This window comes from Silurus aristotelis (assembly GCF_946808225.1).
Source record: "Silurus aristotelis genome assembly, chromosome: 9".
Classification (NCBI taxonomy): Eukaryota; Metazoa; Chordata; class Actinopteri; order Siluriformes; family Siluridae; genus Silurus; species Silurus aristotelis.
The window spans coordinates 5,600,373-5,625,372 of NC_139582.1; the positions used below are offsets into that span (position 1 = coordinate 5,600,373).

Genomic DNA, 25,000 nt, shown 5'->3' on the forward strand with positions numbered 1-25,000 from the left:
ACACGCAGACGCATAGGCAGACGCAGGCACGAGGAAAAAGAAGAATTAGAAAAAACTCACCGTATGGCACGTTAGAAACAAAACGTTTGTGTGTGTGTGTGTGTCCCTCCATGACACGTTTTTTTTTTGTTTTTTTTTGTCCCGCTCTGATTTGCGAGATAATCTGAAATCGGACAAACTCATCCACTTGGAGATCTGAGTGACAGACCAGCTCCAACTTTCTCCTCCAAAAACACAAACACATCTCATCTCTAGAGTTTATACAGATGCAGATAAAATCTGGATCATTAACATCTTACCGTTAATTCAGAACAAACAAAAAGATCAGAGCTGCTTTCCTTTCTGCGCCAAAAAAACCCAAAACAAAATGCACCAAGAACTCTTGGTATATCTCTGATAAAACAAGGAGCTTGTTGCTGTTTTTTTTTTTTTAAATACCTGCTACACAAAAAGAAGTAGTAGCAAAAAAAATTGCAAGAAAGAAAGAAAGAAAAAACAAAGTCTTTTTGGCATTTGCTCCGGCACTCAGTGCGCGCGCAGCCCCGCCGCCGGGTCCGTTCCCGTTTTCCCCGTACCCCCCCCCCCCCCCCCCTCCACCACTACCACCACCACCCACCACCCTCACCACCATCATCCTCCTGATTACATCCAGAGACACCCAATCAAACGCCGATCTCATCGATCCCTGCTCGCGCGCCGCGGATTTCGGAGGCGCTCGGACAAAAATTAAGCAAGCAGAGGCATCGGCGCGCGAGGGCGCGACAAGTCCGTCCGTGTCTTCCTTCATCACTTTGTCTTCTCCTCTATTGCTCTGAACTCTTTTTGTTGTTGTTGTTGTTGCTGTTGCATGTTGTCTGAAGAAAGAAGGATGGACCTTTGAAGGCGCAAGGAGTCTTGGAGTCTTTGGGATTTTTTTTTTTTTTTTTTGGAAATGGAAACGCACTGAAACACACTCCAACACTAAACCGTGCTTTTTTTTTTTTTTTTTTGGACTTTCAACCCCAGGATCGGATTCCTCATGGATAACGCAGAGAACGCGAGCGAGTAAGTAGGCTTCACGTTTCACACGTTTTGTTGATCACGTCGGAGCGACGGAAGCCCGGGGATTTTTTTATTATTATTATTATTTTTGGGTTGCGCTCGCGCGCTGTGCGCGTTCGCACCGCTCATTGTGGTTTAACTGGGGTTGATTTCATGATACACACACATAAACATATGCATATATCAGTGGGTGTAAATTGACCCAATCAGTGGTTGTGTAGCGGTAATTCACAGCCATTGTGCATTGTGTGACTGCAGTAGGGAGAGAAGGAGAGAGAAGGAGAAGAAGACAGACATATGCCTGTAGCCTCCTGACAGGCGCTAGAGCTTCACCATCCGAGGTGGAAGGAGTTAATGTGACAGTGCTTGATGTTTGCCCCCCCCTTGCTTTTGCAGGACTTTTGAGTGACGCGATCATTTTGGTGTGTGTGTGTGTGTGTGTGTGTGTGTGTGTGTGTGTGTGTGTGTGCGCGCGTGTGTGTGTTTTTTTTGTTTCTCCCTTAAGCTCGCCTGTTGCGGCTGCCAGCGCGGACTGACCGAGAATCACACCGAGCCTCAAAGCGCTTTTCCCCCTCTCCTTCTTCCCTCCTCTCGCCGCTCACAACGGAACGCGAGAGAAGGAAAATCGCCCTTCTTTTTTTTCCCCTTCCAGCTTCTTCCTCTTCACCTCACAGCTCCACCTTTTCTCTCCGTCCGTTTCTTCTTTTTTTATTTTTTTTTATTTTTATTTTTTTTTATTTTTTTGGACCTTCGAAAGCCTCCATGCCAGCCTGGTGAAAGAGGGGAAAGGCGCCGCGGGAGCCGCGTGAAGAAGGGAAGCGCAGCTCGGAGCGACCAGAGCCGAGCAGCTCCGGACTCCAACTCTGCAGAAAGACCCTTCAACCAACACACACACACACACACACACACACACATATACATACATATATATACACACATACACACGCACTCTATCTCTATTTCTCTCTCGCGCTCTCTCTCACACACACACACACACACACACTCACACACACAGAGAGAGAGAGAGAGAGACCACCGCACTCCACCATGCCGAGGAGGAAACAGCAGGCGCCCCGGCGCTCGGCAGGTACGGTTCTTTCCTTTCCTTCTATTCGGTTCTCTGCGTGCGTTTCGGTAACACACAGCGCTGCGTTCATCTCACTCTTCGAGCACCGAGTGTGTGTGTGTGTGTGTGTGCACGACGAGCGCGTGGGCTGTGCGGTACGCGCGCGCACACCGACGGTGAAGATAGAGGTAGAAGGGGGAAAAAAATCCAACTTCCCCCCCCCTTGTTTTTCTTAATTTTTTTTTTTTTTTAAATAGAGGCATCTTAGCTTGTTTTTTTTTGTTTTTTTTTTATTAAAAACTTATTATTATTATTATTAGGAATTTGTTAGAGTTTACAATCCCACGCGCATTGTGTAAAGTATTTAGTGAATCCTGACACAGATTCAGGTAAATTAATTAAAGTGTATGAGAATTTTTTTTTCCTTCGTAATATTTTATTTATTTAATTACATTTATTTATTTTTTTCGGAGAAAAAAATAATAGTTCTCGGACAAGGCCAGCCTGGTGATTTATTCCAGAGCTCTGTGATTTTCTCAAATTTCCAGCCTAATAGGGAAACAAGTACTTTGTACAGGAAAGGGGGGCTGCTTGCTTTCCAGTTAGCTTTCCAGTCAGCTTGTCTCTTTCCCTTCTTTTCCACTCCCTCCATCACCCTCTCTGTCTATCCCTCTCTTTTTTCATATCGACTCTGAATTAGAGATCTATCAAGAAGCGTTGAGAATGAAAAGAGCTTCAGGGTGTCAGCTGACTGTCAGGACTCCTTTTGATGCTCTAAGTAGCTGTTTATTCTTTTTCTCCCAACAAACATTTAGTCAGAAACTGATCTTTAGTCTTTTTTTGCCTTTGCTTATGTTTTGTTTTATTATTATAGTTTCTTTACCTTCCTGCTATGAGACGATCTTGTTGTTGAGGAAAATCCAGGCTTTAATAGAAAGTCGCTGTGTGTTCTGATTTGACGCTTGATTGATTGTCCCTCACGTGCCTCTCCTTTGATCTATTCAATCCTGATAAACATCAATAACCCGGCTCGCCATGGCAACGCCAATCCCCGTGACGTCACGTCCGCACTGAGCGAAAATGCATTAAAGCGTCCCGAAGTTACTCCTACGTCCCACTGTGTGCCACGGCCCAGGCCGCAAAGCTGCACTTTCCTTTTCCTAACTCGGCACACTTCAGCCGTGTGGCCCAAACAGGTGGTTTTTTTATTTATTTATGATTACGCTCAGGACAGAACGAGGCGATATTAGATTACGTGTCTTGTGAGTGCAGTATACTCAAGCAACAACTTGTCCATCCTTCAAGTCGAAAAGTCAGAACCCTTTATTATCCTGACTCGGGGAAGATCTTAATACAGGTCCATTTTTTCTGAATGGTGCAGTGTGTTTTCAGATTTGTTGGTTTATGTCATTTAAAAAGTGGCAAAAGTTATAAAAAAGTATACTGTATCGTAGGAATAGATCATTTTTGGACTGTGGTAAACATGTGTATATATATATATATATATATATATATATACAAATATATATACAACCATGGCTTTTAATCAGACGAGGATCAGAAGAGAGGGATTTGTGTTTGAGCTGACTAATAAGTTCACCGACACGATTCACGCTGCGCTCTATAAAGTCATCACAACACGGTCGTCTTTTAAATATAGAACTTGCACTGTTGTTTTCAACAAAGCTGCACACGGCGAGGCTGCAACAAACGGTACACGACCACGCTAATGTAGTGTAAATGAATACGCTCTGCTAGGGAACATAAATAAACCTTATTAAGGCCCCTGTACACGTGCACGCTCACACATACGTATGCGCACGCTGCCGGTATGAGAAATGTTACTAATAGCCTAATCCGGAGACGGAAGAATGGTTTGTTCCATCAGTCGGACCCGTCAAAGCGACTTTGTTTCATATTTGATTTAATTGTCTCCCTCTTTGACAGGCACATTCATCAATGGCTCTAATGGTCAATCAGAAGTTGGCAGAGTGAGTGCTCTCATTTTACCCCCCCCCCCCCCCAACACACACACACACACACACACACACACACACACACACACAAATCCCCTTGTACGTTAGGCTTGAGTTTTACTCTATCAAAATGCTTTTGCCTAATGGACACACTGAAGAGGTAGAAAGAGGGAGGAGGAGAATGAAGGATGACTGAAAGGCTTCTCATTTCACAGGGGTGAGAGAGAGAGAGAGAGGGAAAAAAAAAAGATTCAGGCATTTATGCCTTTGATGAGCGGATGAAGACAAATACGAGAGCAGTCTGAGCATTTTTTTCTCCAGACGAGGCAGCTTCCTGTGATTTCTTTCTATTTTTTTTTTTTAACTCTACACCCCCCACCAACTCATGCCCCTCCTCTTTCTCTCGTTCTCACTCTCCCTCCATCTTTGCCTCCCAGCAGCCCTCACAGCTGCAAGTTATAAGGTTGACGACTGTGCCGTGGCATACAAAGAGTGATGACAAATTGATTGCACCGCCGTGATGGAAAGAGCAAAGGAAAGATGGCAGATGATGGGCCTTGATTAGGAACTTTGGGAAATCCATTCCCCCTGCAACCTTGAGCTTTTGCATGAGAATGTTTCAGCCCCTTTGCTCGTATTTTTTCCCCCCTCTCTCTCTCTCTCTCTCTCTCTCTCTCTCTCTCTCTCTCTCTCTCTCTCTCTCTCTCTCTGTTCGTTTTCTCTGCTCTCACCCTCCCCTCGTTCCCGCTTTTAAGTCGAGACGACCTGCTCAGCCGTAGAAAAAGAAAAGTTGTTTTGCCAGCTTCATTAGTGTTCACCTAATTAGCTGTAAAGCTGATGGATTCCTGACAGGCCTAATGATTGGAGATGACAAGCTCCGCACACTGTCATCCAGCCCAATTAGGTTTGCAGCTAGTTTGATGTAATCAAGTTGATATTACACAGTCCTCCATGCCTTTAGTCCGTGCACTAACTCAATTTGCTGCTGCAGGTGACAAATGGGCCAAAGTACCTGCGTAATCACGTTGGCTGGGTGGAATAGGCCGCTCACAGTGGTCAAAACAAGAACAACCAGAGCAGTCAGTTCGGAAAAAAAAAAAGGTCTACGTGGCGAACAACGGCGAGGGTTGTTTACATCAGGAAAGGTGTTGCGCATAGTTTTTATATCCTCTATTTGTAGCACGGTGTCCTGTGACATTCTCCCTTTTCCTTTTTATCTCAGGCCCTGCGTTTTTCATTCTTCCTAACACACTCTCACACACTGTGCTCTCTGTCTAGCCAGAGTGATTTTTTTTTCTTTCCCTCCTCCTCCCACAATGCCCTCCTCCATTCAGGAGCAGACAATAGCATGTACACCGTGTTTTTTGTTCACAGGCTTCAAAGCTTCGCCAGACCAAACATATCAATTGTTTTGGGGAGCCTGGGAGAACATCAGACCTTTCTCTCGCTCGCCCTTGTCTGTCTCAGTTTGCATTAGGTGCACTTGGAAAAAGTAGAAGGAAGTACACCGAGCAGGTCTTTACACACACACACACACACACACACACACACACACACACACACAAACACTCACACACACACACACACAAACACACAAACACACACACACACACACACACACACACACCTGCATGATCCATGCAGACGGAACGTGTTGCCGTTGGTCATTATGCCATCTTTTCAAAGATATTCAAAGTTGCTTTATCGCACAGGGCATCGGGGAAAAGTGCACACCTCGAGCATCGTGTTCAACGTCGATAACGATGATTCATAAAAATATCCGGATGTGTGACGGATGTAGTCTCGAGCGCCCGTGAGATGGATTGAAGAGCGCGAAAGGAGCTGATTTCTGTGATTTTAGAGGCGGCTTGATTGATTACGGACGAGAAAGGAGGATTAATCTAACTCAGTATGAGTTCTTGAGAAGGCAGAAAACCCCTTTGGCTTACTTATGCACCATCATATGGAGGAAGTTGTATGAAAGTCTTCTCATACAAAGTAATTGGATATTGCTTTTATATATATATATTTATATATATATATATATAATCGTACTATCGATCCCACTCACACACATATATAAGTGATGCCTCCGTACATGGTTTAATACATGCCATAAAGCACTCGTGACATGTTTAAAATGTCATAAAGCCATTAGTAGCAGGGAAAGATCTAAAAAAAAAACAACATTTATTTATTTCATGTGTTTTATTATTAATACTATTATTATTTGTGCAATTTATCGTCAGATAGACATTTTCCTGGTTTTTAATTAAAAAATAGATTTTTTTGGTAAGAACTTTACAATGAACATCTTAATGAATTAGTGCATTTATATATATTTTTTTTACTTTCTCGTTTTAATTACTCGAAGTATAATGAAACATGCCGTTTTAATTACGCTAATTATCCGTATTAAGAGAGCACAGATTCCTGATAATCGTATGCGTTATTAAGGGAGAAAAAGAAAACGACGGCATAAACATTAGTCTCCAAATTACCTCGATTTAGTCTGTAAAATTAGAAAGGGACTCGTAAAAATTTGCTTTTAAGCAGTAATTTATATATATATATATATATATATATATATATATATATATATATATATATATATATATATATATATCATATTTATCTTGTTGTTTCAGGGGTCTCAAGGACATTTATTTTTAACTGATTAATTGAACAGTAGAAAATAGTGTAATGTGGGATAAATGGAGAGATGGGTCGTGAGTAGAGATACTGATGTCGATTCAGCAGTGTTTTGTTTTGGGATTCGTTTACGAAAATGATTCAACAGTTTTCTTTCCCTCTCGAATTTGGGTTACACGCGGAGCGCTGTGAGAATTTTAGACGCAAATGGACACGTTGTGGTTTTATGCTGCGAAATTGGCCCATCTCCTCTCTTCACTGCCTTGTTCTTGCTGGTGGACAGTTGGTCCTGGTTGGGTGTCTGTGTGTCTCTGTGTGTGTGTGTGTGTGTGTGTGTGTGTGTGTGTGTGTGTGTGTGTGTGTGTGTGGATTATAGGACCTCACATTGCTCCAGTCCAAACCCTGTGCTCCCAGGCAGCCAACTGACACTATGATTAGTTATGGCCGTCCTCTGCTTTTTACATCGCAAACACCGTCCGACAATCACAGGGGTTAAAGCAGAGAAGAGAGAATGAAGGAGAGGGGGAGAAAAAAAAAAAATGAAGAAGAGAAAGAAATCAGGGAAGGGGATGCAAGCTCTGAATAGCAGCCAGCCAAAAGGAGGGGGAGAGAGAGAGAGAGAGAGAGAGAGAGAGAGAGAGAGAGAGAGAGAAAGAGCGATAGGGATAGGGATAGAAAGAGAGAAAAGGCAAAAGAGTACGGTGAGTTCTCCTCCCCGTGGATCCACACCAGAGCTGATGGTTGATAAACAGATTTTTTTTTTCCAGAACCTTCCGTCATGGATCCCATTAGCTTGACAGCTGTCAATTAGGACTGCCTTGGTCTCACGGGCTGCAGTTTATTGCAGGCGGTTGATGCTGTCATTTTCCTCACAGTTTCGCCTTGAGCGTTATCACGAGCACTGAAACAGTCAATAGCTGATGCATCAGCAGTTATTTCTTAAATTGGCTCACAAGGCTGCATCCTACCCTCACCACCCCTCCCTCTCTCTCCCTCCCTCAACACTCTCATACTCTCTCTCTCTCTCTCTCTCTCTCTCTCTCTCTCTCTCTCTCTCTCTCTCTCTCTCTCTCTCACTCTCACTCTCTCTCTCTCTCTACTCTACCCCATCCTCTTTTCTCTAAAGATTGTTTTGTGAAGAGATGACGATGAAATGCGACTGCAGCAGGGTTAGTGAGAGTGCAGGGAGGGCAGTGCCATGTGACGCCGGAGTGTCACGCACACACCCCACACACACACTCACACACACAAATGCTCGCACACTCGCACAGAAATAAACGTTTCCGTGTTCGAAAATCAGCAAAATCATCTGATATACAGCAATTTTGAAAATCACAAGTAAAAAAAGGGCATATTTAGGAATGTCATGCTGCTCAAAATAGAAAGGGCATTTTTCATGCGCTTAGCATATTGACTGTAGGGGGTTTTGCATGCTGTTTTAGGGTTGATGATGCGTCCCACTTTGATTTTGTGTCTGGTTTAGTATGAATCCATTTATCTTGTTAAGAATAAAAAATAGAACCCAAAAACAAGCCCAACACACAATCATTGGACGGCTGGATGGGCAGCGATTTAGCTTCGTTTCAGTTTCTTTAACATTTATTTAGAGCAGATTGAAAAATAAATGTAATATTGCTTAAGGAGAAAAAAAACCAAAAACAAAGGGTATTTAAAGTTTGATTTGTTTGAGAAAATATTAATTTCGACATTTGGGATAGTTTGAGGAATTAAAAATGTGTAATGTATATTGATACACACATGCAAGTCTTCTATTTTTTGTTAAATACTTGAATATATGAATGATTGAATTGTATTTTATTGTATGTATCTAATGGTGAATGTAATTCAGGATATGTTGCATTCTAAATGAAGACACTGGCTTGTTATAACACACGGGCCGTATTTAAATAATATTAATATTACTATTAAATATTAAATGTACACGATGGATATTAAATAGATCTCAAAATGCTGCTTTTTCTGTAAGGACAATTTTTTTGTCATGGAAGTGTGTTATTTGTGAAACTGAAGCAGTTTATTTGGAAAGGATAAATGTCTGAATGTACCCAAAAAATTGACTCTATGTTGTGTATAAATCTCAGGCATTTATGTTTTTGCATGCCGAATGTACAATATATTAGACATTGAATATTTCGTACAGCCTTCGTAGAGTCTTTCTCATTCTTTGGGAGTTCAGCCGGAGCAGGGCCCGCCTCTCTTGTCGCATGATTCGCCGCTGACCACAGTGGGTGTGGTCTCCTCTTTTGCCGCAAGGAAGTTTATGAGGAAACAGGAAATGAGACGGCTTTCTGGGATCTGGGTTTCTCTGGGCCAGAGTTATTTTTACCCCGGCCTGTACAGTAGATTCGGACTGCGAGCTCCGTGCTGCCATTCGATCGGCCTGAACTCTATCCGAGTATATTCCTCTTTTTGGTTCTGCTCTCTTTGCTCTTCCCAGAGTGATACTGTGGCCCTTTGTGAATGAGGGTGTGTGAAAGAGTGTGTGTGTGTGTGTGTCAGGTCGTGTAGGATTGTGCAGACTCTGGCAGCTATGTAGGGGGATTAAATCTCTGTAAGAGTCCCAGTGTGCTCTGGTGAAATATGGCTGGGTGGAAGTAATCCCTGTCTGTGTTGTTGTCATGTAGAGGAGGGGATGGAAGGGGGTCTTTGAGTGAGGAGAGACAGAGAGAGTATTGGAAGGGGGGAATAGGGTAGTTGTTGGGTTACAGCAGGGGACTATGGTCCTGAGTGTCATTTGGGCATAACTCCAGATCTGAGAATTTTCTTTTTTTCTTAAAAAAAAATTTTTTTTTTTACACACACGTGCATCTAGTCAATGTTAATACAGCACCGGATTAGGGCCAGACGATGTGACGATGCCATGATACTGAGATTAAGACTTTTACTAACCTACTCTGTTGTTTTCTAACAAGCAGCAGGGATTAAAATGAAGGGATTGAAAATAATGTCGTACCACAATAAAGTCACAAAAAAGTGAATTATTTCATATCACCATTAGTCTAAATGTAAATTCCAATATGTTTAGATTTTTTTCATAGATTTTGTTAATAAGAAGCGATGTATTGTGTCGAGTGTGTTGATGTCAAAATACTGTGATTAGGTTGCGAGGTTATTTATTGCAAAAAATCTTATAATAAGCAAATTAAATAAATGCGTCTTGATTTTATTTAACATAGTACTAATCTCATCGAGTACCAAAATATGAGCTTTTTGACATATTATGACCCTGTGGCTTTGTTCCAAGCTCTGCCTTCTGGAAACTGACAGCCATCAGTCTTACATTCTGTGTGTGTGTGTGTGTGTGTGTGAGTGTGTTTGTGTGTGTGTGTGTGTGTGTGTGTGTGTGTGTGTGTGTGTGTGTGTGTGTGTGTGTGTGCAATTGTGTGTGTGTGTGTGTGTGTGTGTGTGTGTGCAAGTGTGTATGAGTGTTACTCTCAGGCTACTTTTTGATGGCAGTGCTGGTGATGAAAGGCAGGGCTTGAGAGGGAGAGGGAGAGAGGGGCCCTGGTAATCAGGGCCAGCCTGGGCCCTGACATCCTTCTCCATCCTGACAGGCCTCTTCCTCCTCTCTCCACACTGTGCAGTTTGAGCGAGCAAGAGCGAAAGAATGAGAGACAGAGAGAGATTAAAAAACGCCTATTTGCCCTTTTTTCCTCCTCCTGATCAGTCTCAGATGCTGGGAATTACCCACCCCCTTCCTTACTGTTGTGTTGTGGTGTGGTGTATGTGTTTTTTTGTTTTTTTTATTTAATGAGTGGAGAGGAAGGGGGGGGGGGGGGGCAGGGGGTGTTGTTAACTCTAGCAGGGGGTCCATGCTTTGTGTCAGCGTGTGTTTGCATTCGTGGTAACCTGTAGGTGTGTGTTAAGAAGAGGGTTTATGGCTAATGATGTATGCTTTCCTGCGTGTGATGTCATGTCAGCGTTTCCTTCCGGGATCTGTTTTCGTGTCCTGCGAATCATTTTACATAGGATCTCGTGCATGTGTGTGTGTGTGTGTGTGTGTGTGTGTGTGTGTGTGTGTGTGTGTGTGTGTGTGTGTGAGAGTGCGTGTGTAAGCCAGCGGGTGGCTGAGCATTCTCCACGCCTAGGCACAGGCAGGCAGGTGTGAGAAGCCAAGAGTGAAAGATATATAGCGCGCCGAGAGAGAAGGGGGTAGAGAGCGAGGACGAGAGAGGAAGTCTGTTTTATTTTATAACGCGGGCCTGTTGCTAATTAATGTTTCTTGGTAGGATTCTGTCGGAGTTGAGTAATGTTTTTGATCTTTATGCCTGATAACTGCATACCTAATGAGATTTCAAAGCTTCTCGAGATGTGTGTGTGCGCTACTCCCCGCAATTATTGACAGATGCCTTTTCTTCGCCATTGGCTCCGGCACCATAAATCCTCGGGCTGTAATGAGCTTGAGAAGTGCCACCCTGCCAGTGAGCTAATGAAAGGGAGCGCGAGAGGCGGGGGCACGAGGGGGATCACGCTTCCCTGACACATTTTTTTCTTTAAATGCACTCTGCAGATGTCAGGCCCCCACCGCCAGTGTGTTAAAAAAGAAAAGAGAGTGAGAGAGAGACAGAGGAAAAGAAAAAAAAGAGGTGGAAAGAAAAAAGGAGAGTGGATCCTCAGTTAGAGGAGAGAGAGAAGGGATGAGTCGGGAGTTTTGGCTGGCGAAGCGATCGGGTTTCGCTCCCATGTTAAGGTCATTTGTCTGCGTTACATAGTTTTTATTTGAAATAGTAGGCTCGGTGTTGCCAAATTCGACTTGGATTGATACAGCTTCGCTCTCGCTGCCATTTTTTTTTTTTGTCTTTCGTCTTTTTCGTCTTTTTTGAGATAACTCTGAAAAAGATATCAACGAAGGATAGAGGGCAGGGGCAGATAGGGGAAAAAAAGGAGGGAATGCACAAAGCACAAAAAGCGTTCGAACGTTCTTTGCTCACTTTATGACTTTTATGGTAACTGAGAAAAAAAAAAAACTGAGACTCACAGAGAGGGTGGGAGGAAGAAAGAAAGAATGAAAGAAAGACAGAGAACGAGAGAAGAGAGAGTCGCTCCATGCCAAACAGTCGATTTCCTCTGCTCCTCGGTACGGTCATACATCACGGAGCCGCCCTTCTCTCCTGACAGAATGACGTGTGTCATTTATCAAACCGGCCCTTGCCAGGGAGCCTAGTGTTAGGGGCTGTCTCCCCCTTAGAGAGGAGTCACAGCCTCCATGCCTCTGAAGGGGGGGTGGGGGGGTAGTTAAGGGAGGGAGGGATCCAGTAGTTCCAGTAATAATGCCACTCAGGCCTCCCACTTTCCCCTTAACCCCTATGTGTGACAGGGAAAAATATTCCAGCCAGAATAAATTGTGTGTGTGTGTGTGTGTGTGTGTGTGTGTGTGTGTGTGTGTGTGTGTGTGTGTGTGTGTGTGTGTGTGTGTGTGTGTGTGAAAGAAAGATGGGAAAAGCGCTCGAGAACTCGATGTTGATTTGTATATGAAAATAAATGTGTTTTTGCACTTGTTAAAGCAAGCTGTCAGAAGTTAATACGTGTCAAAGTCCATTTTTTTCGATGAGATTTTCTCAAAGAGAAAAAAACGATCCAAAAGTGAAGAGCGAAAGTGAATCATGTTCACAATCTTGTTACTTGGAAATAGCAAGGTGAGTCAATGCCTGGTGCCAAATCCAGTGTGTGTGTATTATGTATGTGCAGTGTGTATGAGGATTGTGTATGAGCAGCGTATGTGTAGTATGAATGTGGAATGTGTAGTGTGTATATGTAGTGTGTATTTGTAGTATGAATGTGGAATGTGTAGTGTGTATATGTAGTGTGTATGGGCAGTGTGTATGTGTAGTATGAATGTGGAGTGTGTATATGTAGTGTGTATGGGCAGTGTGTATTTGGAATGCGTAGTGTGTATATGTAGTGTGTATGGGCGGTGTGTCTGTGTAGTATGAATGTGGAATGTGTAGTGTGTATGGCCAGTATGTATGTGAAGTATGCATGTGTAGTGTGTAGTGTGTATATGTAGTGTGTATAGGCAATGTGTATGTGTAGTATGCATGTGTAGTGTGTATGGGCGTGGGTATGTTTAGTATTCATGTGTAATTTGTAGTGTGTATGTATAGTATGCATGTGTAATGTGTATTTTGTATATGTAGTGTGTATGGGCAGTATGTATGTGTAGTATGCGTGTGTAGTCTGTACGTATAAATGTAGTGTGTTTGTGCAGAGTATATGTAAAGTATTCATGTATAATGCGTAGTGTGTATATGTAGTGTGTATGGGCAGTATGCATGTGTAACATTCTGTATGTGTAGTATGTATTTGTAGTGTGTATGTGTAGTATGCACATATAATGTGTAGTGTGTATGTAATATGCAAGTGTAATGTATATGCATATTTGGAATGTGTAGTGCGAATGTGTATGTGCATTGTGTATTTGTAGTATGCACGTGTAGTGAAGATGTGAAATGTGTGTGAGTAGTTTTTTACATATAGTATGCATGTGTAGTGGGTATAAGTAGTATGTATGGGTAATATGTTTGTGTAATGTGTATGCATGTATGTGCTGTGTCTATGTGCAGTATACATGTATAGTGTGTATGTGTAGTATGTATGTGAAATGTGTATTGTGTATGACTTGGTGGAAACCATTTGTCCCCACAAGGGATAAGAAGATTTAGCATTGTGTGTTGAATTTTGACTTTGCTGGTCCCCATGACAGAGATTCCTCTTTATTTATTTTTGAAACTAGACGAGCTTTTCGGTTCCAGATTTTTGGGTCCAAATCAGATTTAGAAACAGGTATAACATTCGTAATTATGTCAAGGTCCTCACAAGGAGAGAAACACAAACACCTGTATGTATGTGTGTGTGTGTGTGTGTGTGTGTGGGTGTGTGTGGGTGTGTGTGGGTGTGTGGGTGTATCCGTGTGTATATTCTTGTATCTCGCATGTGCAGTGTGTTCGCCCTAACGAGACGACACGTATCAGTCAAAACCTGACACCCTGTGCCCTCCTTCTCTTCCTTTACTCCCTGCGCTGCTCTCTCTCTCCCTCTCGCTGCCTCCTGCCGTCTCTCAAGGGGCCTACACAAGTGAATCGGTGCTCTCTCGCTTTCCCATGATTCAAAGGAGCATTACCGAAGATGGATGCTCCTTAAAAAAAAAGAGATGGATGATGGATACAGGCCTGGCCACGTCATTCATCATTTTGAATATTATTTAGACTGGCCGTGTAAAGCTGTAACCTGAGCTGTGTGTGTGAAGGGCTGGGCGGCGGGATGAATGTGTGTGCGAGCGTGTGTGTGTTTGTGTGTGTGTGTGTGTGTGTGTGTGTGTGTGTGTGTGTGTGTGTGTGTGTGTGTGTGTGTTTGGGGGGGGTGGGGGGTTGGGGGTCTTTGCTAGGCCAGGACGCGGGCTTCCTCTGATGGATGGGGACAGCTCTCGTCTTGTTTGTTACTAGATACCAGAGGAGCCACAATCACTCGCTTACTCCCTCGTTCCCTCTCTCGAGAAAGAAAAGAAAAAAAGTCCGCCTTTGCCTGAAAAGGTCTAAAATAAAAGTAGAAAAGAGGGCGGGAGGGAAGGGTCGGGGGGGACAGACCGCAAAACGTGTTTGTTTATCATAGCCACAGTTCCATAACCTTGGCAACCTAGCATTTTTGTTGGTTTTTTTTCTTTCCGTCCCCTAAGTTGCGTCGGTGACACGTTTTTTCATCGAGGTCATTAGTTTTTTCGGACGGCCCCTCAGGACGGAGTGACCACTGTCGTCATGGCTGCGGAAGGAACGAGAACAGCTGGGCTTCATTAGGAGGAAATGAAGTCGACCTTTAGAAAAAAACACGCGCGCACATACACACACATTTGTGACACGCTTGATGCTCTAACGACACGTGAACCTGAGAGGCGAGAGCGCTGCTGCTTAAACCTACCTCACATATAATTGAATATACCATAAGACACACTTTCACAGCCACACACACAAACAAACACGGTACCTAGGTGTGTATGTCTTAGGTTTGTCCTGCGTCTGTGTGCTGCATTCATCGTTTTTATGTTTTGTTTTTTTTCGCCGCACCAGTCGACCGCTTAGCACTGATGCATTCCTGCATTGTTAGGCCGAGGAGATGTATGAGGTATTATGGACCTGATTGTATTGCATAGCGTCTGATTAATTGTTTTGCTTCGAGTCATGCATTGCAAGCTCATTGTGGGATAATGTGGGTGTTCTTGGATCCATTGTTGTGCTCGTTTCCCAGCGTTTTAAACATTCCCAGCTTATGACAAATGCTTCCCTATGACACACTCCATTCGAAATGGCTTTAAAGAGATACACTAGTTTTTTTGTTTCGCTTTTTTTTAATGAGAAATGACCACAAACAAGAATTCAGATGTGGTTTTTCTCTGTATTGAGGAGAGCAGAAACACACACACACAAACCTGTTGACGGGAAATTCATTTGTAAGAAAAGCCTAAAGGCAGCCGCTGAGAACATTTTCACGAATTCTTTCATCCAATCGCTAAATTCAAATCGTCTTCTTGTTCACTTGTTCCCTAGGAAGAGTTTAGGGTTTATCTGCATACCCATGGCCTTATCTCTTATCAATAGCAGAACATTTGAAGCTTGAACTTGTGTTTTTTTTTACGTAATTTTATTTTTTTTACCCTGATAAGAAAGTTGCTGATATCTGACATAAGGACCAAACCATATTTTATTGTTTATGTATTGACCAAGTCGACCAAACCTTTTGTTCCTTTATCCAGGTCTGTTTCCTGTGAGGGGGGGAACCTTTACATTTGCATTTACAGCATTTGGCAAACAGTCTTCTCCAGAGTAACTTACATTTATCTCAATCATATAACTGAGCAGCTCTGGGGTTAAGGGTCTTGCTCAGGGGCTCATGAGTGCCAGTTTGGTGTGTCTGTGATTTGAACTCTCAACCTTTGGCTCCAAATTCTTATACCACTAATAACCACTAATAACCACCAATCTACCACCTCCCCATGAGCTGAAAGTCTTGTGTACCCACTTCAACATTCACTTCTGTAGAACCCTAAGGCAGCTAGTCTACCACTGCTAATCCAGATGTTTCCCACAGCGCTCTTTTAACCTTAAAGGGATGCACCAGCATTGGCTGACTTTGTCTTGCTCGTGTGCAACACACTTTTAGAGCAATTAAACACAAGCGAGATAAAGTTTCAGGTCAGAAAATGGCTAAAAGTCTTTAAGCTTTAAGGCTAAAAGAGATTTGTGAATTAAAATTAGCAGGATTAGCGCTAGTAGACTAGCCGGGTTCGGGTTCCACAGGAGTGCGTGCTGGTGCGGTGTCCGAGAAATGGCTCGAATCTCACCTTTATGAAACTAAAGAAGAGAGAGTGTGTGTGTGAGGGAGAGGGATAGAGAAAAAGAAAGGGAGGGAACTAATGTTAGGAGGAGAGCAAGAGCAGAACAAAGTGAAAAGGTTGTTTTGTTTTTGCATGCTCTTTCTCGCCTTTCCTTATCCCCCTGTCCCTGCCTTGTTCTCTCGCACTCTCTTTCTCTCTATTTTTCTCTCTATTTCTCTCTCTCTCTCTCTCTCTCTCTCTCTCTCTCTCTCTCTCTCTCTTTCTCTCTCCCTACTCTCTCTCAGTTTTATAGCAGGAGACATGATTTATTGTGGCCATCCATCTTTGGGTCTCATCCATCACCTTCTGGTTGCTAGGCAATCATGGCAGCAGCTGTTTGCTTTGACTCAGACAGAGGCGCTGTCAATCAAGGCAGGCAGGTGAAAAGCATTAGAAACACGCTATTGTCAGACGGAATAATTAATCAAAGGCAAGGAAAGATAATTAAAAAGATATGACCCTTGCTAGCTCTTGCTCTGGGTTCGCCGGGCGTAGGGAGGGAAGGGAGAAGGAAGAAAAAAAACGGTACGGAGGAAAGGAAGGAAGGAAGCGGAAGAAGGGGAAGGCACTGGCGTGTGGCGTGTCTTCTCGCATTCTCTCTCTCTCTCTCTCTCTCTCTCTCTCTCTCTCTCTCTCTCTGTCTCAGTTTCTTCTTTTTTGCGACACGTTGAGAGAGTGGAGGCAGGGAAGATAAAGCTCACTCACTCCGTCACTGGCCCAGGTTGTAATTAATTAAAAAGAGATCGGGGGAGAAAGCAAGAGAGGAGAGAAAAATAATAAAAGGGCTGGCTGAGCAGAGAGAGAGAGAGAGAAGGAATGAGAGAGGGAGAAAGAGAGAGAGAGAGAGAGAGAGAGAGAGAGAGAGAGGAGCACATGAAAGGATAGAGTGCCTCTCTCTGATATGAGCAAATGCTACAAACGCGATCTTTAAAGTGTTCCTCTTCAAAACCCATGTCGCTCGCACACTTGCATCTGTGTGTGTGTGTGTGTGTGTGTGTGTGTGTGTGTGTGTGTGTGTGTGAGATGGTGTGTGCTCTCCAACTTCCATGCACAGCCTCGGGCTTACATGTCGGTGTGCCTTCTTTAAGTAGAGCTCAAGATGTCTCTTTTGAAACGCACACACACAGACACACACTCAGATGTTATTCAGAGAGCACTAATGCTATTTCAGTGTTTATATACAGACTATGGCTGTGTCTCAAATCACCTACTTAGGTACTAAATAAATCTTAAATATAGTGCAGTAAAAATCCCGTCCCATCATGCACCACTCGCAGCAGTTAACTATCAAGTGCGGAAAAATTCGGACGCGTTGCCGATTCGGGTTCGAGAGTTAATTTATAATTGAACTGGACATAAAATGAAGTACAGAAAACGGGGATAATTGATTCGGCTGGTCAACATCAACATTATTCAGTTCCTCACTGTTACGAAAGACTGTATTAGTTATAATGTATTATGTCGTTGGTTTGGAACACAGCCATGGGAAACTCAAAAAGCTCATTTTTTCCTGGTAAAAAAGGGTGAAAAAAAAAAACCTATAGATTTATAATCATTAGTTAGTTTTATTATTTTCACGTGTACGTTACAGCACAGTGAAATTCGTTCTTCACATATCCCAGCAGTGCTAGCAAGTGTTAGCAGTGTTCTCTTTTAATGCTTTCCATCACTTACAGAAATTTCTTTCTTGAATTTCTTAGAGAAATTCTACGACAATTCATATTTCATTATTGAACCCGAAACTGCTGCATAAATTCTGAACATCAGCTGATATCAATTTCCACTTTTTTGTTCAAATGATAAAACCACAGCCTTTACACATAAATAATGTACATTGCTCAAATATTAATGAATAAACATAACAAAAAAAAAAAAAAAAAAAAACTCTTTATATGTAACTCTTTAGAGTATTTTTTTCTACAAATCAAGAACCAGAAACGTTTTCTATTTTTTATTGAACGCCTTTGGGATGAATTGGAACGCTGCTTAAGTTCAGGTTTTCACATAGTGTCTGTATAGTGCATGTGTGTGTGTGTGTGTGTGTGTGTGTGTGTGTGTGTGTGTGTGTGTGTCTGTGTGTGTGTGTGTGTGTGTGTGTGTGTGTGTGTGTGTTTATGTATATATCTGTATATTATATATATATATATATATATTCATGCACACACACACACACACTACATAGATTTACATACTTGAACGTTTCAGTTTTAAATACTAATTGTAAACTGTTTAGGAAGTAAATGGACTATTTGTGCAGCTTAATTTCTTTCTTTGCATTTCTATGTCTCCAAATTTTCCTACGTACGGATAAATTGCATTTAAAGCAGAAGGCGTTTCGACACGCTATGCCGCACCTCCTGGACCTGGAGATCAAGTCATATTCAATTACAAGTGTTTCCTTTCCTGATCTGTATCACATACGCATCAAGAAGTATAATTTAAACCGAAAGTGCTCAACACAAAACATACACAAAGCCTCGGGCCAGCTATGAATCTATTTACGTTTTTTTGAAAGTTTGGAATCGGTGGATTTTGCGAGTAACTTTAAAGCAATGAAAAGAAAACAGAAAGTGGGAGTGAGAGCATTCAATGGTTCGACATTAGCACAAATAAATTAGACATTTCAATCTGACACCTGTGACAGTGGTAGGAAACTTTTTTTTAACTTATTTATTTATTTATGTTGTTTTTTTTTGGGGGGGGGGTTTCGGTTGTCAAATTGTTCTAGAAAAATTGCCCTTCGCAAATTAAAATGGCAATTTCTGCATTCGCATTTTGGTTCTTTGATATTCAAATTGAATTGGAATGGGGACATTTGTTTTGACAGTCTAAATGTGTGTGTGTGTGTGTGTGTGTGTGTGTGTGTGTGTGTGTGTGCACGCGCTGGGGTCCACCCAGAATGACAACAGTCTCTTTTCTACTTCCTCAGAGTCTCTCAGGTAATATGAGGTCATGTTGCCTCTAGCAGCCGGTCTCCCATGGGTCTTTTTTCCCCCTCTCTGTCCTTCTCTGTTCCTCTGCCTGCCTTCCTCTTTATTTCTCTCTCTCTCACTCTCTCTCACACATACATCATGTTTTTTCAGGACTACCTTAAAAGACGTCGACCTGGATAGCACATTTCTGTTAGGACTTTAGTACATCTTGTCTCCAAACACGTGTGCTGTCTTTGTTTTGACTGCAGACGGGATCAGAGTGTGTGTCAGGTGCCCTTCTCTTCTTGTACCGGTCAAAGAGCAAGAAGTGTTTGTTAAATCTTTATCTAATAGACAAGTGCACGCTGATCCACACACAGGTGCAGAATTAAGCGGCCAGTCAAAACAGTGCGTGACGATCTTTTAAATCATTGACATAAAAAAAGCAGCTATTCTTAAAAAAATCATGTCCTTTGTGTCTCCACCCTGAGATACATTTCTATATATCTATATCGCATGATCATATTTTATGATGGGTTTGATGCTAATTTGTTGGTCAGTGCTGTTTTTCTAGGACTCCCGGGAGATGTTAGCTCTCAAACATACTGTAAGTGATGAGGTCAGGAGTTGCTGTTAGATTTTGCAAACAATCATCATTCTCTCTTACAATTTTATAAAAAAAAAGTGTAAGTCGTGCTTAATGTCATAATGTGAAATCCATGTGGTAGCGCACAGGACATCAGACTCAAAGTCCCAGAATGCTGTGCAGCTATACACTGTGACAGCAGTGATTCGGCTCCGCTAAATAGCGATCTAGGAGATGACTAGCGTGATGGTGTGAAGAGTTTTGTCGCTTTGTCTGATTGAAAAATTAGCTCATTCTGTGGGCTCTGTGCGGTCAAAGATCATTGTGGGTAATGTAAGAAACCATGAACGAAACTTAAAACACACCAAGCTGTCGATGAAAGTGTCAACTAAAAATGTAGGACTGCGTGTATTGTCATTACTTGGGTTTTTCCTTTCTTTTTTTTTATTTCAGAGGTGGCAAAAGTACACACATGCTTCACTTAAGTAGAAGTAGAGATACTTATGTTTTAAAAGACTTTGGTAAAAATTACTTTCTACACTTTTTTACTCAAGTTAAAGTAGTTTGGGCTCTGACTTTAGTAAAAAAGTAGTTATTACTACTAACATTCATGTTAATATATTAATACAAAGAATTTTCATTTGTGTCACCTAATAAATAGTGTGGATGATGTTGATCAGGTGATCAGGAATGTGTCTGTTCTGAGTCATGTTTACATTGCTGACTCCCTCTGTCTCATCCACGTTAGCCAGACTTCTGCTCGCCTTCTGCCTTCCTTGTTAGCGTTGTAGGCTAGCCTATGTTTGTGGTACGTGATAGCCAAGAAATGATACACCAGTGGTAGATTAAGAAAAGCCACGCAAAGACAAGAAATAGGTTGATGGGCTGAAACCGGTGTGCAATGAGACGAGAAATATTGATCATGTAACCGAATAGATTAAAACTAAAGTAACGAGCCTGTTCTGAAAATGAAAGTCAAATGTACAGATATCTGTGTAAAAAAATGTAGAGTGAAAGTAAAAAGTTGCTCGTGAAATAAATAGTACTGATACCAGAAAAATCTACAATAACTAAGTATTTGTACTTCATTACCTCCCACCTTTTTGGAAAATGTGAAATAATTATGTTTAAAAATTTGTGCAAAATTAAAAAAATCAGATCAGATCAGATTTTTTTACTTCGAGCTATTTCAGTTTGTGGGAGTTTTAAATAACCAGGATGTAAAATAACTGATTACCCATCAGCAAATAAGCGATCAGTGGCTTCATCTAACATTCTGGATTCACTCAAATGGAGTGAAGTTCATATGTGTAAAAGACTGACAGGAATTGAGAGTCCAACACATGTCTTCTTCTTACAGTGTACAAAATCTTCAGAATCTCATTGCAGAACAAACTCCTCCCCACCTCGCCACACCTTAGCCTCGCCCCTCACCATGTTCTACCGCAATTAGCTCTAAACTTGTTACTTTAGTTTGTATTGTATTGCTTATTTGCACAAATAGCTTCAGATTGGACATGTCTTTCAAATAAAAAAGTTATTTTACTTCCAAAATAGATTTGAATGTTTAAAAATATCATGCGCTTTTAGGGCATTGACCATATATGATATTGTAAAATAAAGAAATGTTTTTTTTTTTGTTTTGTTTTTTTTTTGCATTTTAAGGCAAAAAATTCTGCTTTCAAAATTAACTCAAAAAAGCAAAAATGCATCATAAGGTGAATAAAAAAAAATAAATGAATGCAACCTACTAACTACTTATATTAGATTTTATTTTTCTCTTAATTTACTTGCAAGTTGATGAAAATTATTCTGTTCACATTATACTGGTCTAAAAGCTGCTCTGATATACCGCATGAGAGTCTAATAGTTATACAGAGTTCAATTATATAGAACTCAATTATGGAACTTTAAATTCTGACAGGTTACGCTATGACTTTAATGTATTGAAAATTAGTTATGTTTTATTTTACTTTATTTAAAAAAAAAAAAAATTGCACATGTACTTGGTTTTGGTTATAGAACGTACAGTTTGTCTTTTTTTCCAAGTATTTGGAGAACATTTCTAAAACATTCCCTCAACAATGTTTTGAATATTTTTTAAATATAGCAATGTTAAGACAAATGTTGCCTTTGTTTTTGTCTAAATGGGAACACGGTGTGAGAAACACCATGAACCAAACCATTACTTTATGTTCTCAGGACTTCGCCGAAACACCAACCTAACACATTAAACATAAAAAAAAAAAAAAGATCATCCATGAACTGAATAGTTTGCAGACAAGAGGGCCGTCTCTGGCATCTAAATGCTTCATTGTTTATATCTGTGACAGGTGTAGAACTGGCTGTTAAGTATTTTGGCACATTTTCTATTAAGTATTGAGTGTAAAGTGCACATTATGGGTTTAAATGGTTTAAGTGCTTAATCTCTGGTTCAGCCAACGTGCCGAACATGGATTTAATTGATCCATTGGCTCTTTTTTTTTTCACCAGCTTAAAAATCTTAGCCTTTTTTTTCTTTCTCACTGGTAAAAACATGCAGCAGGCATGACATTGTATCATATATGTCTCTGGTATGGGCGGCAAACTTATTAGATAGTGTATTTGTTTTCCTCGATAGATAATGACAATTAGCCATTAGCTGATGCTAAAAAATGGTGTAGTATTCCTAGCATAAAGTTGCACAGTTTGAGATGTGGCATTGACATCTAAAGCCATTACACTGGACCATGAGACACTTTAATACCTCCTGTCACTTCTGCTACACAACCATACACTCCATCTCAAGTGGTCTACAGAACCTATTTAGGACCTCTGGAGTTTAGCGTGCTTTATCACCTTGGGCTCCATGGCAGATTTTAGTCCTTGAGCTGTAGTTTAAGACCTTTTACATTCATGGCACAGGTGCTTTTTTATGGACAAGGAACCGCTAAGGAGGGACTTAGCATGTCACCTAGCTTCCAGAACTGTCCAGCGCTAGTTCCTAAACCGAAATGTAGCTTCCTAACAGACACAAGAGCAATAAACTGACTCAAAATATTGCTGCAGTGTAGTTCGTACCCACGAAGAGTTTTATTCGTGTACGCTCAGTTCGAAGTGCTGTGCTAATCGTAAACATCAGAGAAACACAACTCTATTTTCACTAGCATAGTTTGCTTCTGTGGTTCTGCTTTTCAAAAACACAAGAGATCATTGCAAAATATACCCGATTAAATCTTTTAAACGCTTTTCTGTGCTTTAGAAAATTTTTTCAGTTATTTCAAGGCTTCTTTAAATCGAAAGGGTTCTTTCGCTCGCCGCCTACTTTATCTGTCGGCGCACTTTAATGACACGCTCATCCTCACTTCCTGATGCGTTGGGGAGAGGATGTCACTCCTGACAAGGGCCTCACTGTTTATGAATTCCTCAGGCCTGATCCAGCCACAGAATTCTCTGGAAAAAAAAGAGGAACGAGACAAGTGTGTATGGCAGGGTGTGTCTCCGTCTGTACCATCCTAGCATTTAAAGCGCATTTAATATGTCTTGTGCATGTCTGAGTGTTTCCTATGAGTGTATTTTCGTGTGTGTGGGTAGTATGTAGGAGGCAATAAATCACTCGGATCAATTGAGGGTTGTGTTATGGAATTCCTGGCTGTGCTGTCAGGCCTCGGAGTGTACAGCTGTCTCTGAATGTCCACTAGTGTTCGAGCACACATTATCCCTTGCAGTTAATGCACTCTCTCTCTTTCTCTCTCCGATGTCAAAAGCAAATTTTCTGTCCATGCAGGTGTAAGCGGAAGGACTTGGCCGATAATACTCTGTCACTTCCTATACGCATACGGAATAATGCCACGATAATCACTTATTTTGATCATAGTTTTTTAGTGTATTACATTTAAGCTGCTATTAATTAATATTAAATTAAATCAGTTTAGGGGTTTTGATGAGCCATTCAATGGATGACTACAAATTTCTAATTAGTTATTTTTTTTTTTTTTTGTGAGGAAAAAATCTTTTTTTTTCATAATGTGGTCGTACTTTTGTTAATTTTATCTAAAAGAAAAAAGCCAAAAATTTACGATCTTTTTTTTTTTCTTGCAGCATTTTCTAACAACACTAATAATAATAATAATAATAATAATAATAATAATAATAATGATGATTATGGTTTTATTTTGCATAGGAAATGCTTTTTTAATGGCTCAGGAGGCAGTAAAAAAGTGTAAATAAATAAATAAATAAATAAATAAATAAATAAATAAATAAATAAATAGGCACAGCAACCAATACTTAAAAATCATTCTGCAAATATGACTATTTATTTATTTATTTATTTATTTATTTATTTATTTATTTCATTTGGTGTTGTAGTTACCGTGGCATCACTTTAAGTAAATAATTTTGATAAATCGTCCATATAAATTCGTATTCGAATATGGGTAAACATTTTCTTGTTTACTGATTGCATCCACATCAAGTGGTGCTGGAGGAGGAGATGAGGAAGAGTGAGAGCGGCAGATTCACCATCCTGTGTGTGTGTGTGTGTGTGTGTGTGTGTGTGTGTGTGTGTGTGTGTGTGTGTGTGTGTGTGTGTGTGTGTGTGTGTGTGTAAGGTTGGAGGGACTGCGGCTGCTTTCTTCGCTTATCTCTCTATCGTGACACAGGGAACTGCGCTACATTAATACCTGCGATAGAGACTGTCTGCCTCGCACCTCTCTACAATGCAGATAAGCTTCAGCAGTGCCGGATTATCAACACAGGCTCACACTCGCTCTGTATCTCTCTCACACACTTACATTTGCGCTTTATTTATTGTTTAGAGGCACTGGGTAAAAAAAAAAAAAAAAAACAACAAGAAGGAGGGAAAAAAAGGAAAGGGAGTAGCATGGAAAAAAATACGACTACGGGATTAAACAAATGTTGGATTATTACAGTCTGAGGATGAGAGAATTTCCAATGAGAATTTTTTTTATTTGAATAGCATGATCTTTATTTTACTCCTGATTTTCTAGTTTATTTAAAATAAGTTGACGTGTTCAGGAATTCGTTGGAATGCTTGTTTCTGCTCTATCCCCTATCGTTAGTCAGGTTTGTTTGAAACAAGATAAAGCAAAGCATGATGTGTCTCAGTCGTGTTCTCAGGCTCCGTCTTTGTAGTGTGTAATGCGTGTAGTGTGTATGTGTGTATTTGATTACCATTGTGTGTGTGTGTGTGTGTGTGTGTGTGTGTGTGTGTGTGTGTGTGTGTGTGTGAGTTATTTGAGGAGTCGGGCTCTACTTCAGTTTTCACAGCCCCCTGTGGAGCTCTATCCTGCTCACACAATACTAGGTGGTAACACTTCCTCATCCTTACTGCATCACTGATTTGTGTGTGTATGCACGATGGGAGTATCAACACACCGA

At 41.2% G+C, this 25,000-nt stretch overlaps 1 protein-coding gene across 3 annotated transcripts in view; it reads left to right on the top strand.

The window, feature by feature from the left end:
- The first annotated feature begins 720 nt into the window (after window positions 1–720).
- tshz3b (teashirt zinc finger homeobox 3b) overlaps window positions 721–25,000 on the top strand; it is a 44,794-nt gene continuing 20,514 nt past the window's right edge. The window contains exons 1-2 of one of the 3 annotated variants that reach the window (XM_083549883.1): window positions 721–1,044; window positions 1,547–2,128. In XM_083549883.1, the coding sequence (XP_083406009.1) occupies window positions 2,089–2,128 (40 nt within the window). In that variant the 5' untranslated portion in view covers window positions 721–1,044; window positions 1,547–2,088. Of the gene's footprint in view, window positions 1,045–1,546; window positions 2,129–4,072; window positions 4,099–25,000 lie in introns of those variants that run through there. The other 2 variants (XM_083549884.1, XM_083549885.1) reach the window with 2 other exon arrangements.